The sequence below is a fragment of the Mobula birostris genome, chromosome 5, assembly GCF_030028105.1.
Source record: "Mobula birostris isolate sMobBir1 chromosome 5, sMobBir1.hap1, whole genome shotgun sequence".
NCBI lineage: Eukaryota > Metazoa > Chordata > Chondrichthyes > Myliobatiformes > Myliobatidae > Mobula > Mobula birostris.
In genome coordinates this window covers 3,590,890-3,606,097 of record NC_092374.1, presented here as the reverse complement: position 1 = coordinate 3,606,097, position 15,208 = coordinate 3,590,890, and the positions used below count along the sequence as shown (strand labels likewise).

The window sequence follows — 15,208 nt, the reverse complement described above, 5'->3', positions numbered from 1 at the left end:
ATTGACAGTTCCACAATATTTATCAAGCAACTGGACAAATATACGGATTGATAAGGCTGTGGACAACATGCTGTGGAAAGAAATTTGTGACAGACTGTGGAAGAAAGTTTGGTGGGCATGGACTCATTTGGCCAAAGGGCCTGTCTCTGTGCCGTGTACTCTGTGGTGGAATGGATCACAGAGCACTCAGAGAACCTTTCAATAACCAGCTTAGATATCTTTCTAGCTCTTGTTGTGGTACATGTTGGGAGAAGTCTGGCCGAGTCCCACAACCCTAGGCCACCTCCTTGATGCCTTCCTAGGCTACCTCACCGACTCCTGCCCAGGCCACCACCCCCGGCCCCTGTCCCTCCCACATCCCACATGGCCTCCAGCCTTACCTGAGGTTCCAGACAGCGGCTGCTGTAGCAGAGTGGGGTGGCGAGAAGCTTCTGTTGTGTGGGGAGGCACTGGGCCAGAGAGAGTGGGAAGAGCGGGGTGTGTGTGGGCTGAGGGAGGCGGAGGAGAGGCAGGGCTCGCTGCGGGGGGTAGAGGCTGTGCAGAGGGAGGCTCCGGGATCTTCCTGCCCTCAGTCCCTGATTCCTGGTCAGGCTCTCCCTCCACCCACCATCCTCAGCCCGGCTGGGCACCTCCGCCTTGTATGCAGCTGAGTTCAGGTGAGGGGGAATGGAGGGCTGTGACGCAAGGGTAGGGGGTGCCCAGGCCTCCCGTGGCTGAGGTTTGGCGAATGGGGGATGTCTCAGCTGACCCTGGGGCTGCAGGTGCAGCAGTGGGAGCCCACGGCTGGAACAGGGCCCAGGAATCGGCTGCCAGGGGGCTCCATGACCGCTCTTGAGTAGAGGCTGGGGCAGAGTCGTATGCAGAACCTTAGGGAGCTGTTGCCCTCCACCCACACCAGCGTCTTCAGGCCTCAGGTGCTCTGGTAAATTTTCTGGGCTCTGGAAATGAAAGGAGAACATCAGTACACTGATTTAAAGGACCATGTCCCCATAAACAACAACTTTTGCTGCAGAAATGAATGTGGAATAAATCCAGGGGGAGAGAGGGGGCAGTGCGACCAGCCTGGGGTATGGGCGAGCCTTACGGCTGGAAGATACAGGCTCACACTTAAGTCACTTGGCTCATCATGAAGCCATGGCCAAATTTTATTCAACCCCGTTCCCCCGCCTTCTTCCTGTAACCCTCAACCCTTTGACTGATCTACTATTACTACTACTACTACATCGACTCAGGCCTAGGGGGCCGGCGTCGGGCACGATGACAGACTCTCCACTTCTCCCTCTCCCTCATCGGTGTGTTCAGTTCATCTACATTAGCCGCACCGCTGTCTTCTAGGAGCATGTTGACCATAGTCTTGGGAGGGCGCCCAGGGTTCATCCTTCCGTGCTAGGGCTCCCATACGATGACTAGGCTGGCAGGTAGCTTGGGGTGGTGTAGACAGTGCCCCGCTAGTTACAGTCTTCTTGTCTCGATTTTAGTGGAGAGTATCGGTAGGTTGTTATAGAGTTCAACGTTCGTCATATGCTGTTGGCAACTCACATCAAGAGCCATCTGGAGGAGAGTCTGGGATCCGAGTGGACATGGAGGGGATGTCTGACTAATCAGGAACCTCTAAAAATGGTAGATACACCCAGCCCAACCATTCAGCACATCTACAAAGAGCATTGAAACAAGAAAGCTGCATTCATCATTAAGGACCTTACCATCCAGGCCATGCTCTCTTCTCACTGCTGCCATTGGGACAGGGAAACAGGAGCTTTAGTTCCACACTGCTAGGTTCAGAAACAGTTATACCCCTCAACCATCAGGCTTCCGAACCAGTGCGGATAACTTCACTCATCCTAACACTGAACCGATTCTACAACCTATGGACTCACTTTCAAAGCTCTACAACCCATGTTCTCATTATTTACGTACATATGCATTTATTTATATATTTATTTATTTATTCTGTGTTTGTATAGATTGTTATTTTGCACATTGATTGTCACTCTTTCATTGATTCTGTTGCACAGTATTTCTTTGTTCCACTGCGAATGCTTGCAAGAAAAAGAAGCTCGGGGCAGTTTTTCGTGAGATTCTTTGTTAACAAAATTTACTTTGAAATTGAATCACTGCCTTAAATACTCCATGCCTCTACAGCCATCTGTGGTAATGAATCCCACAGATTCAAAACCCCCTGGCTAAAGAAATTCCTCCTCATCTCCGTTTTAAACTGATAACATTTTCCTCTGAGGCTGTGCCCTCGGATCCCACTCTCCTCCTGAAGTAACCATCCGACACCTGTGCACTCAGATCCCAGACTCTCGTCCCGATGGACATTCGCTCCATGTCACTCAGATCCCAGACTCTCCTCCCGATGGAAACATCCTCTCCATGTCACTCGGATCCCAGACTCTCCTCCTGATGGACATTCGCTCCATGTCACTCAGATCCCAGACTCTCCTCCCGATGGAAACATCCTCTCCATGTCACTCAGATCCCAGACTCTCCTCCCGATGGAAACATCCTCTCCATGTCACTCGGATCCCAGACTCTCCTCCTGATGGACATTCGCTCCATGTCACCCAGATCCCAGACTCTCCTCCCGATGGAAACATCCCCTCCATGTCACTCAGATCCCAGACTCTCCTCCCGATGGAAACATCCTCTCCATGTCACTCAGATCCCCTCCATGTCACTCAGATCCCAGACTCTCCTCCTGATGGAAACATCCTCTCCATGTCACTCAGATCCCAGACTCTCCTCCCGATGGAAACATCCTCTCCATGTCACTCAGATCCCAGACTCTCCTCCCGATGGAAACATCCTCTCCATGTCCACTCTATCCAGGCCTTTCAGTACCCAATAGGTTTCAATGAGATTCCCCTTTATTCTTCTACAATACAGCAGGTTTGGCCCAGAGCCATCAAACACTTCTCATACATTAACCTTTTTATCCTGGAATCATTTTCATGACTCTCCTCTGCAACATTTCCGATACCAATACCTCTATCCTTAGATAAAGGGCCCAAAACTGCTCACAATGTTCCAAATGCGGTATGATCAACACTTTATAAAGCCTCAGCATTACATCCTTTGCTTGAGCAAAACAGACACAAAATGCTGGAGGAACTCAGCAGGTTAGACAGTATCTATAGAGATGAATGAACAGTCAACTTTTCGGGCTAAGTTCTCACTTGCTGGATAATCAATGTCAGGGGTGAGTCACCTTTCAACAGGACAGCGATTGAGATTTAAAAGGCAGAGCTTCGAGGCAGTTTCTCTGACTGGAGGAGCAACCGATCAGCAGGAGGCAATGTATAAAAAGAGCTACCTTTTAACATAGAACATAAAAATTTACAGCACATTACAGGCCCTTTGGCCCACAATGTTGTGCAGATCATGTAACCTACTCTACAGACTGTCTAGGATTTCCCTACTGCATAGCCCCATAGCTCCATGTACCTATCTAAGAGGATCTTAAAAGCCCCTATTGTACCCGCTTCCATCACTGCCGCCGGCAGTGCATTCCACGCACCCACCATTCTCTGTGTGAAAAACTTACCCCGATATCCCCTTGGTAGCTATTTCCAATCACCTTAAAACTATGCCCCCTTGTGTTAGCCATGTCATCCCCGGGAAAAAGCCTCTGGTTATCCATACGATCAATGCCCCTCATTATCTTTATCAGGTCACCTCTTATCCTCCGTAGCTCCAAGAAGAAAAGGCCAAGTTCACTCAACCTATTCTCATAAGGTAGGCTTTCCAATCCAGGTAACATCAGGTCAGGTCCACGTTGAAGATTCCTATCATGTTCCCCTTAACATTTCGCTCTTAAGCCGTGACCTCCAGTTGTAGTCCCATCCAACCTCAGCGGAAAATGCCTATTTGCCTTTACCCTATATATATGCCTCATAATTTTGTATACCTCTATCAAATCTCACCTCATTCTCCAATACTTCAAGGTATGAAGTCCTAACCTATTCAATCTTTCCTTATAACTCAAGTCCTCCAGTCCTGGTATAACTTTGTAAATTTTCAACCTTATTTACATCTTTCCTGTAGGTAGGTGACCAAAACTGCACATAATACACCAGATTAGGCCTCACCAATGTCTTAAACAACTTCAAAATAAAAGCACTTCTTCTGTATTCAACACATTGATTTATGAAGGCCAATGTGCCAAAAGCTTTCTTTATGAACCTATCTAACTGTGATGCCACTTTCAATGAATTGTGTACCCGTATTCCCAGATCCCTCTGATCTACTACACTTCAGTTTCTGGAACTGTTGGAGCCTGTGATCTGCGGTTTGGAGATCATTTGGGTGATCCAGCGCTTTGCAGGCTCCGAGAGGATTCTGGGAGGCAGTGAATGCGGGCCACAAGGCGACAAGACCGTGGGGCGTGCGAGCCAATGTTCGCCAATAAACGCTTCCATTGTTCACCGATTTAGGTGAAGAGGGAGATCGAAACATCAAGGTGCATGCAGAGGGTGAATGCCAGCTGCCTACCTTGTGATTGCTGGTGGAATCACCCTACAGTCTTATAGTTTTATATATTGTGCTTTTTGCCCGTTCTTTTTTATATGGGGAGTGGGATTTCAGGGTTGATGCTCTTGTCGCACTTTGTGCAGGGGGGGAGGTGGTGGTCGACGTTTTTGTTACAACTTTAGTTAGTTGCTTTGTGCGGTGAAGAAGGATTGGAAGCCGGTTCTTCTTTCATTTCAAGTGGGGGGGGGGCCAATGCTTTTGTTGCGCTTTGTGCGATGGAGGGGGGATTGGAGAGTGATGATCATGCTGCCCTTCTTTTTTGGTTTCATGGATATTTGGAGAAGAATAATTGCAGAATTTTATACTTTGATAATAGATGAATCCTTGAAACTTTAAGCAACACACACAAAAAATACTGGTGAACGCAGCAGGCCAGGTAGCATCTACAGGAAGCGGTACAGTCGACGTTTCTGGCCTGCTGTGTTCACCAGCATTTTTTGTGTGTGTTGCTTGAAATTCCAGCACCTGCAGATATCCTCGTGTTTGCTTTGAAACTTTGATTGGCATGTTGGAGGCATCATTGAATCATGGCCAAAATAAGATTATAGCTGGGAATTTAATGTTCAAGGATACACATTGTATCAAAAGGACAGGCAGGAAGGCAGAGCAGCCGGTGTTGTTCTGTTGGTAAAAAATGAAATCAAATCATTAGAAAGAGGTGACATAGGAAGGTGTTGAGCCAAGTAAGAAGACCCTGATGGCAATTATATAGACCCCCAAATAGTAGTAAGGATGTGGTCTACAAATTACAATGGGAGATAAAAAATGCTTGCTAAAAGGGCAATGTTACAATAGTCATGGGGATTTCAATATGCAGGTAGATTGGGACAAATAGGTTGGTGCTGGATTCCAAGAGGGGGAATTTCTAAAATACCTACGAGTTGGCTTTCTAGAGCAGCTCATGGTTGAGCCCACTAGTAAATCAGACCATTGAGTATAGGAGTTGGGATGTAATGTTGAAATTGTACAAGGCATTGGTGAGGCCAAATTTGGAGTATTGGGTACGGTTTTGGTCACCGAATTATAGGAAAGATGTCAACAAAATAGAGAGAGTACAGAGAAGGTTTACTAGAATGTTACCTGGGTTTCATCACCTAAGTTACAGAGAAAGGTTGAACAAGTTGGGTCTTTATTCTTTGGAATGTAGAAGGTTGAGGGGGGACTGGAGGTATTTAAAATTATGAGAGGGATAGACAGAGTTGACATGGATAGGCTTTTTCCATTGAGAGTAGGGGAGATTCAAACAAGAGGACATGAGTTGAGAGTTAAAGGGCAAAAGTTTAGGGGTAACGTGAGGGGGAACTTCTTTACTTAGAGAGTGGTAGCTGTGTGGAACGAGCTTCCAGCAGAAGTGGTTGAAGCAGGTTCAATGTTGTTGTTTAAAGTTAAACTGGACAGCTATATGGACAGGAAAGGAATGGAGGGTTATGGGCTGAGTGCAGGTTGGTGGGACTAGGCAAGAATAAGAGCTCGGCACGGACTAGAAGGGCCGAGATGGCCTGTTTCCGTGCTGTAATTATTTTATGGTTATATGGTTATAGATCAGCTGTTTTGGATTGAATGTTGTGCAATGAAAGTAAAAGAACCCTTAGGGATAAGTGCTGATATATGATCAAATTCACCCTGAAGTTTGAGAAGCTAAAGTCAGATGTATCAGTATTACATGGAGTGAAGGGAATTACAGAGGCATGAGAGAGGAGTTGGCCAGAATTGATTGAAAAAGAACACTGGCAGGGATGATGGCAGAGCAGCAATGGTTGGAATTTCTGGAAGCAGTTCAAAGGCACAAGACATATACATCTCAAAGAGGATGAAGTATTCTAAAGGTAATATGACACAACCATGGCTAACAGAAGGAGTCAAAGCTAACATAAAAGCCTAAGTAACATCAACTGTACTATTTTCCATAGATACTGCCTGGCCTGCTGAGTTCCTCCAGCATTTTGTGAGTGTAGCTTAGATTTCCAGCATCTGCAGATTTTCTCTTGTTTACAAAAGCCAAACAGACAGCATATAATAGAACTAAAATTAGTGGGAAGTTATAAGATTGGGAAGCTTTTAAAAACCAGCAGAAGGCAACTAAAAAAGTCGTTAAGAAGGTCAACATGGAATCTGAAAGTAAGCTAGCCAACAATATTAAAAAGTATATCAAAAATTTCTTCAGTGTAAAAGAGAGGCAAGAGTAGATAACAGACCACTGGGGAACAATGCTGGAGAGGTAGTAATGGGAGACAAGGAAATAATGGACTAACAGAACAGAAGTATTTTGCATCAGTCTTCACTGTGGAAGCACTCGCAGTATGCCTGATGTTGTAGTATCGAGGGTCATGAAGTGTGTGAAGTTACCATAACTAGAGGGAAGGTTCTTGGGAAACTGAAATATCTGAAGGTAGATAAGTCAACTAGACCAGATGGTGTACACCCCAGGTTTCTGAAAGAAGATTTTCAGTAGACCTTTGACAAGGTGCCACACATGAGGCTGCTTAACAAGCTATGAGCCCATAGTATTACAGGAAAGATTCTAGCATGGATAAAGCAGCGGCTGATTGGCAGGAGGCAAAGAGTGGGAATAAAGAGAGCCTTTTCTTGTGTGCTGCCAATGACTAGTGGTGTTCCTCAGGGGTCGGTGTTTGGACCGATTCTTGTTATATTTTATGTCAACGATATGGATGATGGAATTAATGGCTTTGTTGCAAAATTCACAATTGATATGATGATAGGTGGAGGGGCAGGTAGTTTTGAGGAAGTAGAGGGGCTCTAGGAGGACAGACAGATGAGGGAAATGGGCAAAGAAATGGCAGATGGGATACACGTCGGGAAATATATGGAAATGCACTTTGGTAGAAGAACTAGAAGGATTGACTTTTCTAAAAGGAGAGAAAATACAAAAAAAACGAGGTGCAAAGGTACTTGGGAATCCTTGTGTAGGAGTCCCTAAAAGTTAATTTGTAGGTTGAGTCTGTGGTGAGGACGGCAAACACGATGATGTCATTCATTTCAAACGACAGAATATAAAAGCACAGGTGTAATGTTGAAACTTTATAATGCACTGGTGAGGCCTCACTTGGAGTATTGAGAGTAGTTTTGGGCCCCTTTTCTTAGAAAGGATGTGCTGAAACCAGAGAAGGTTCAATGGAGTTTCACAAAATTGATTCCGGGATTGAATGGCTTATCTTATGAAGAGCGTTTGATGGCCCTGGGCCTGCATTCAGTAGAATTCAGAAGAGTGACGGGTGACCTCAATAAAACCTATCCAACGTTTAAAGGACTTGACAAGAGTGGATGGGAAGAGGATATTTTCCACGATGGGAGAGTCCAAGACCAGAGAACATATAGCCTCAGAATAGAGGGGTGTCCTTTTAGAATGGAGATGAGGAATAATTTCTTTAGCCAGAGAGTGGTGAATGTGTGGAATTCTTTGTCACAAGCAGCTATGGATGGCAGGTCTTTATGTGTGTTTAAGGCAGGGGTTGATATATTCGTGATTGGTCAAGGCATGATGGGATATCAGAATCAGGTTTATTGTCAGTGGCATGTGTTGTGAAAGTTGTTAAGTTAGAGCAGCAGTTCAACACGTAACACAGGAAGAAAAGTTCAACAATGACAGTGCAAGTGTGTTCAATACATTAAAAATCGTGCAAAAACCCCAGAAATAATATACACAGGTGTCCCCCGCTTTTCCAACGCTCGCTTTACCAAACCTCACTGTTACGTTAGTACCCTGCTTTCGCTTTCACAAGGTGTCTTCACTGTTACGAAAAAAAATTCAGAGTGCACTAACAGTCAGCGCGCGCCCCAAGCAGTCCTCACCCCCGGATTGGGAACTGGTTTGCTTTACCACGAGCCTGTGAGCAGCCGTTAGCAAGAGGAGCTCTATGGTATCGGGAAAGCCTGAAAGAGCTCGTAAGGGTGTTACACTTATGGTAAAACTAGACATACTTAAGCGTTTTGATCGTGGTGAACGAATTAAGGACAACGTGAGTTTGGCTTGTGGAAGCTGACGAACATGATGTTGAAGAGGTTTTGGCATCCCATCACCAAGAATTGACAGATGAAGAGCTGATGCAATTGGAAGAAAAAAGGATAACAATCGAAACCGAATGAGTAATGATAAAGTACAACTTTAATTTTGAAAGGTTACGTCAGTTTAGGGGATATTTGCAGGATGGTTTGAGTCCTTATTAAAGAACTGTGTGATAGAAAAATGCGGGAGGCTCAGCAGTCAAGCAAGCCTTCCACATCAGCCACAGCAGATGACGAACCTCGACCTTCGACATCGAGGCGGGCAGAGATAGAAGATGATGAGTTGCCTGCTCTAATGGACAGAGACAACGAGATGACACCCCGGTGTCCCACCACCCCAACCCCCAGGCCATGGACAGATACCGATTCGCGGAAAATGCAACAGTAGCCCGGACGCACACAGCACATCTTTAAGAAAAAACCCAAAATAAACATGCCGCCGACACATAATTGTTGGCCCAGATCAGAGACGACGCCATCGGAAATCGGCACTGATCTGGGCCGACAATTACGTGTCGGGCGGCACCTAATTAATTAGCTTGTTTATTTCGGCTTTTTTCTTAAAGATGTGCTGTGTACCTCCCAGCTACCGCTGGACCCCTGTGTGCTTCGTGGCAATGTATCGGTCGGCGGCCTGGAGGGTGGAGGCCACTGCGCCACCCAACCTGCGACAACTGAGTCTAACACACCCTCATCACTGTGCTCGGCGCTGTTTTCCCAATTCCGGTATGTGATACTACACTGTACATACATTATTTCTACTTTATATAGGCTGTGTATTTATCATATCATTCCTGTTTTTACTATATGTTACTGTTATTTTAGGTTTTGTGTGTTATTTGGCATGATTTGGTAGGTTATTTTTGGGTCTGCAAATGCTCACAAAATTTTCCCATATAAATAAATGGTAATTGCTTCTTCCCTTTACGACATTCCGGCTTACGAACCGTTTCCCAGGAACGCTCTAGCTTCGAACAGCAGGGGAAACCTGTATTAAAAAAGTGAGGTAGTGTTCAAGGGTTCAATGTCCACAGGAACTGGATGGCAGAGGGGAAGAAGCTCGACTCTACTCTACTCTATACTCTATTCTTGGTTGGTGCAAATGTAACGATACCCAATTTCCCTCGGGATCAATAAAGTATGACCATGACTATGACTATGATGACTGAGCTGTTCCTGAATCACTGAGTGTGTGCCTTCAGGCGATGGAATTATTCTGGGACTGATACTCGTCTGTGGGGAGGGTCATTTGGAACACGCTTCCATAGATTTGTCCTTTGAATCCTTTAAAATAAAGGGCCAACTTTTAGTTTCCTTTACAAAAGATTAGGATTATTTCAAAACTTCAGAGTAAATTTATTATCAAAATACATTTATGTCATGCAGAGATTCATCTCCTTGTGGGCATTCATAGTAAATACAAAGAAACATGATAGATCTAATGAAAAACTATACACACAACGGACAAACAACCAATGTGCCAAAAAGCAACAAACTGTGCAAGTACAAAAAGGAAGGAAAATAAAATAATAATAATAAACACCTAAGCAATAATATCAAGAACAGTGGACAGTGTTCTGCTGGTGATATCACTGCCAGAGGACAGTGCTCTGCTGGTGATGTCACTGCCAGAGGACAGTGCTCTGCTGGTGATGTCACTGCCAGAGGACAGTGCTCTGCTGGTGATGTCACTGCCAGAGAACAGTGCTCAGCTGGTGATGTCACTGCCAGAGAACAGTGCTCAGCTGGTGATGTCACTGCTAGAGGACAGTGTTCTGCTGGTGATGTCACTGCCAGAGGACAGTGCTCTACTGGTGATGTCGCTACCAGTGGACAGTGTATACAGCTTCAGGAGGGGTTAAGGGAAGTACAGCTTATGTTCTGATTCTGACCACAGAAACTGTGAGATGGATTGAGTTTTTGAGAATTCTAATGACAACACATTGAGACCCTGATTCAGCACTAAACACACAGACAGAGGGAAGTCTGTTAAAATTATGCAGTATTGACAAGTTAATATTTACCCTGAGGTGAACAGCTCTCTCTTCTGGTAGACTGCTGGGTCTCTGAAGGGGTAGACTGTCTTCCATAGGTACTTGCTTGCGCCCCTGTTCTCCTGGGGCAGCCTCGTGTTCGGTGGGAGGTGGGTTTGTGCTGGGACGAGGTGCTGCTGGAGCAAGGGTGTGGCTGGGTACAGACCCTGGAGGCTGAGAGCCAGGTACTTGCAGCAGTGACGATCCAACTGTCTGCAACAGGCTCATGAAGTTCATTTGCTGGAGCTGTGGGCAAAGACAGAGAGGAATAAAGAGGGGTGAGTGAGTTCCACAGGGATGGATGGAAAGGGGGTGGGGGGGGCGGGGGGAGAGAGAGAGAGAGAGAGAGAGAGAGAGAGGGAGGGAGGGAGAGAGAGAGAGAGAGAGAGAGTGAGAGAATGTGAGAATAAAGAGAAAGAAAGAAAGAGACAGTAACATAAGAAGTGGAGTGAGAGGGGTGCAGGGTGCGCCGGGGCTGTGGACTGAGTAGAGCAAACTGAAGGATATGGGGAGTGTGTGGCCGTGGGGAGTATGGCAGGAGTGTGTGGCCATGGGGAGTATGGCGGGAGGATATGGGGAGTGTGCGGCCGTGGGGAGTATGGCGGGAGTGTGTGGCTGTGGGGAGTATGGCGGGAGGATATGGGGAGTGTGCGGCCGTGGGGAGTATGGCGGGAGTGTGTGGCCATGGGGAGTATGGCGGGAGTCTGTGGCCGTGGGGAGTATGGCGGGAGGATATGGGGAGTGTGCGGCCGTGGGAAGTATGGCGGGAGGATATGGGGAGTGTGCAGCCGTGGGGAGTATGGCGGGAGGATATGGGGAGTGTGCGGCCGTGGGGAGTATGGCGGGAGGATATGGGGAGTGTGCGGCCGTGGGGAGTATGGCGGGAGGATATGGGGAGTGCTGGAAACACAGGATGCGGTTGTGCGGGTACAGAGTGAGGCCCCTTTGAGTGGGTGGGGGATGTGTACTCAGTGTGGAGTGAACACAGAGATCAAGAAGGTAAAGGTGAAGGGATGGGGAACTATGATGGCTTGTCGATGACAGGATGGGGCGAAAGAGACAGGGTTTCCATTCACATCACCTGAACCAGTTTAAACATCTCATTATGAAGCAAATGTCTGACGTCAGAGGTGATGGTTCCTTGAAGCACTGTTGCTGTGGCCTGGGTGACAGGGGTCTCCTTACAGGCATCAGTAACCTGTCCAGACATGGACTGACCACCTGAAGCAGCCTGCTCCAGGGAGGGGTACACCCAGTCAGAGCTAAGGGAGGAACAAAAGCCCATCAGATCCAAGTCACGTACAGCCCCAGCACCGTCACTGAGCTCAGGAACACGAACAGGAGGGAAAACCCAATCAGGTTGCTCCCACACACTGTACACATACTGCAGCACAGGATACTCCATTTTGCCCTAGACACTACACCCCTGTCTCAGACACTCAAACACAGGATAGGGCCCCTGTCCCAGACTCTCAAACACAGGATAGGGCCCCTGTCCCAGACAGTCATTCACAGGACAGGGTCCTTGTCCCAGATATTCAAACATAGGACAGGGCCCCTGTCCCAGACACTTAAACACAGGATAGGGCGCCTGTCCCAGACACTTAAACACAGGATAGGGCGCCTGTCCCAGACACTCAAACACAGGATAGGGCCCCTGTCCCAGACAGTCAATCACAGGACAGGGCCCCTGTCCCAGATATTCAAACACAGGACAGGACCCCTGTCCCAGACACTCAAACACAGGACAGAGCTCCTGTCCCAGACACTCAAACACAGGACAGGGCCCCTGTCCCAGACACTCAAACACAGGACAGGGCCCCTGTCCCAGACACTCAAACACAGGACAGGGTCCCTGTCCCAGACACTCAAACACAGGACAGGGCCCCTGTCCCAGACACTCAAACACAGGACAGGGCCCCTGTCCCAGACACTCAAACACAGGACAGGGCTCCTGTCCCAGATATTCAATCACAGGACAGGACCCCTGTCTCAGTCACTCAACCTGTCCTCACAACAGGGATTGTCTACGGAGTCTCTGTGGGTGGAAGTTGGGAACAGGAAGGAGTCAATACCTCTATTGGGTGTTTTTTATAGACCACCCAATAGTAACAGGGACATCAAGGAGCAGATAGGGAGACAGATTCTGCAAAGGTGTAATAATAAGAGGGTTGTTGTGGTGGGAGATTTTAATTTCCCAAATCTTGATTGGGGTCTCCCTAGAGCGAGGGGTTTAGATGGGGTGGAGTTGTTAGGTGTGTTCAGGAAGGTTTCTTGACACTATATATAGATAAGCCTACAAGAAGAGAGGCTGTACTTGATCTGGTATTGGGAAATGAGCCTGGCCAGGTGTCAGGTCTCTCAGTGGGAGAGCATTTTGGAGATAGTGATCATAATTCTATTTCCTTTACCATAGCATTGGAGAGGGATAGGAACAGATAATTAGGGAAACATTTAATTGGAGTAAGGGAAATATGAGGCTATCAGGCAGGAACTTGGAAGCATACATTGGAAACAGATGTTCCCAGGGAAATGTACAGAAGAAATGTGGCAACTGTTCAGGGGATATTTGCGTGGCGTTCTGCATAGGCACGTTCCAATGAGACAGGGAAAGGATGGTAGGGTACAGGAACCATGGTGTACAAGGGCTGTTGTAAATCTAGTCAAGAAGAAAAGAGCTTACAAAAGGTTCAAAAAACTAGGTAATGATAGGAATCTATAAGGTTATAAGGCTAGCAGAAGGAGCTTATGAATGAAATTAGGAGAGCCAGAAGGGGCCATGAGAAGGCCTTGGCGAGCAGGAACAAGGAAAACCCCAAGGCATTCTACAAGTATGTGAAGAGCAAGAGCAAGAGCATAAGATGTGAAAGAATAGGACCCATCAAGTGTGACACTGGAAAAGTGTGTATGGAACTGGAGGAGATAGAAGAGGTACTTAATGAATACTTTGCCTCAGTATTCACTATGGAAAAGGATCTTGGTGATTGTCGGGATGACTTGCAGTGGACTGAAAAGCTCGAGCATATAGGTATTAAGGAAGAGGATGTGCTGGAGCTTTTGGAAAGCATCAAGTTGGATAAATCACCAGGACTGGACGAGATGTACCCCAGGCTACTGTGGGAGGTGAGGAAGGAGATTGCTGAGCCTCTGGTGATGATCTTTGCATCATCAATGAGGACGGGGGAGGTTCTGGAGGATTGGAGGGTTGCGGATGTTGTTCCCTTATTCAAGAAAGGGAGTAGGGATAGCCAAGGAAATTATAGACCAGTGAGTCTTACTTCAGTGGTTGGTAAGTTGATGGAGAAGATCCTGAGAGGCAGGATTTATGAACATTTGGAGAGGTATAATATGATTAGGAATAGTCAGCATGGCTGTGTCAAAGGCAGGTCGTGCCTTACAAGGCTGATTGAATTCTTTTGAGGATGTGACAAAACACATTGATGAAGGTAGAGCCGTAGATGTAGTGTATATGGATTTCAACAAGGCATTTGATAAGGTACCCCATGTAAGGCTTATTGAGAAAGTAAGGAGGCATGGGATCCAAGGGGACATTGCTTTGTGGATCCTGAACTGGCTTGCCCACAGAAGGCAAAGTGTGGTTGTAGATGGGTCATATTCTTCATGGAGGTCATTGACCAGTGGTGTGCCTCAGGGATCTGTTCTGGGGCCCCTACTCTTCATGATTTTTATAAATGATCTGGATGAGGAAGTGGAGGGCTGTCAGAGGTTACAGCGGGTCATTGATAGGATGCAAAACTGGGCTGAGAAATGGCAGATGGAGTTCAACCCAGATAACTGTGAGGTGGTTCATTTTGGTAGGTCAAATATGATGGCAGAATGTAGTTTTAATGGTAAGACTCTTGGCAGTGTGGAGGATCAGAGGGATCTTGGGGTCTGAGTCCATAGGACATTCAAAGCTGCTACGCAGGTTGACTCTGTGGTTAAGAAGGCGTACGGTGTATTGGCCTTCATCAATCGTGGGATTAAGTTTAAGAGCCGAGAGGTAATGTTGCAGCTATACAGGACCCTGGTCAGACCCCACTTGGAGTACTGTGCTCAGTTCTGGTCACCACACTACAGGAAGGACATGGAAACCACAGAAAGGGTGCAGAGGAGATTTACGAGGATGTTGTCTGGATTGGGGAGCATGCCTTATGAGAATAGGTTGAGTGAACTCGGCCTTTTCTCCTTGGAGCAATGGACGATGAGAGGTGACCTGATAGAGGTGTACATGATAATGAGAGGCATAGATCATGTGGATAGTCAGAGACTTTTTCCCAGGGCTGAAATGACTAACATGAGAGGGCACAGCTTTAAGGTGCTTGGAAGTAAGTACAGAGGAGATGTCAGGGGTAAGTTTTTTTATGCAGAGAGTGGTGAGTGCGTGGAATGGGCTGCCAGCAGCAGTGGTGGAGATGGAAACAATAGGGTCTTTTAAGAGATTCCTGGATAGGTACATGGAGCTTAGAAAAATTGAAGGCTATGGGTAAGCCTAGGTAGTTCTAAGGTAAGGACATATTTGGCACAGCTTTGTGGGTCGAAGGGCCTGTATTGTTCTGTAAGTTTTCTATGTTTCTATGACACAAGCCTGTAATCCAAGCAGCACCCTGGTACATCTC

At 46.8% G+C, this 15,208-nt stretch overlaps 1 protein-coding gene across 2 annotated transcripts in view; it reads right to left on the bottom strand.

Annotated features, from left to right (window-relative positions):
- The window catches only part of cplane1 (ciliogenesis and planar polarity effector 1), a 311,037-nt gene that overhangs the window by 98,722 nt on the left and 197,107 nt on the right, over positions 1-15,208 (bottom strand). For both annotated transcript variants that reach the window (XM_072257500.1, XM_072257501.1), the window contains exons 31-33: positions 11,671-11,851; positions 10,581-10,835; positions 381-938 (exon numbers count right to left, since the gene is read on the bottom strand). In XM_072257500.1, the coding sequence (XP_072113601.1) occupies positions 381-938; positions 10,581-10,835; positions 11,671-11,851 (994 nt within the window). The remainder of the gene's footprint in view (positions 1-380; positions 939-10,580; positions 10,836-11,670; positions 11,852-15,208) is intronic.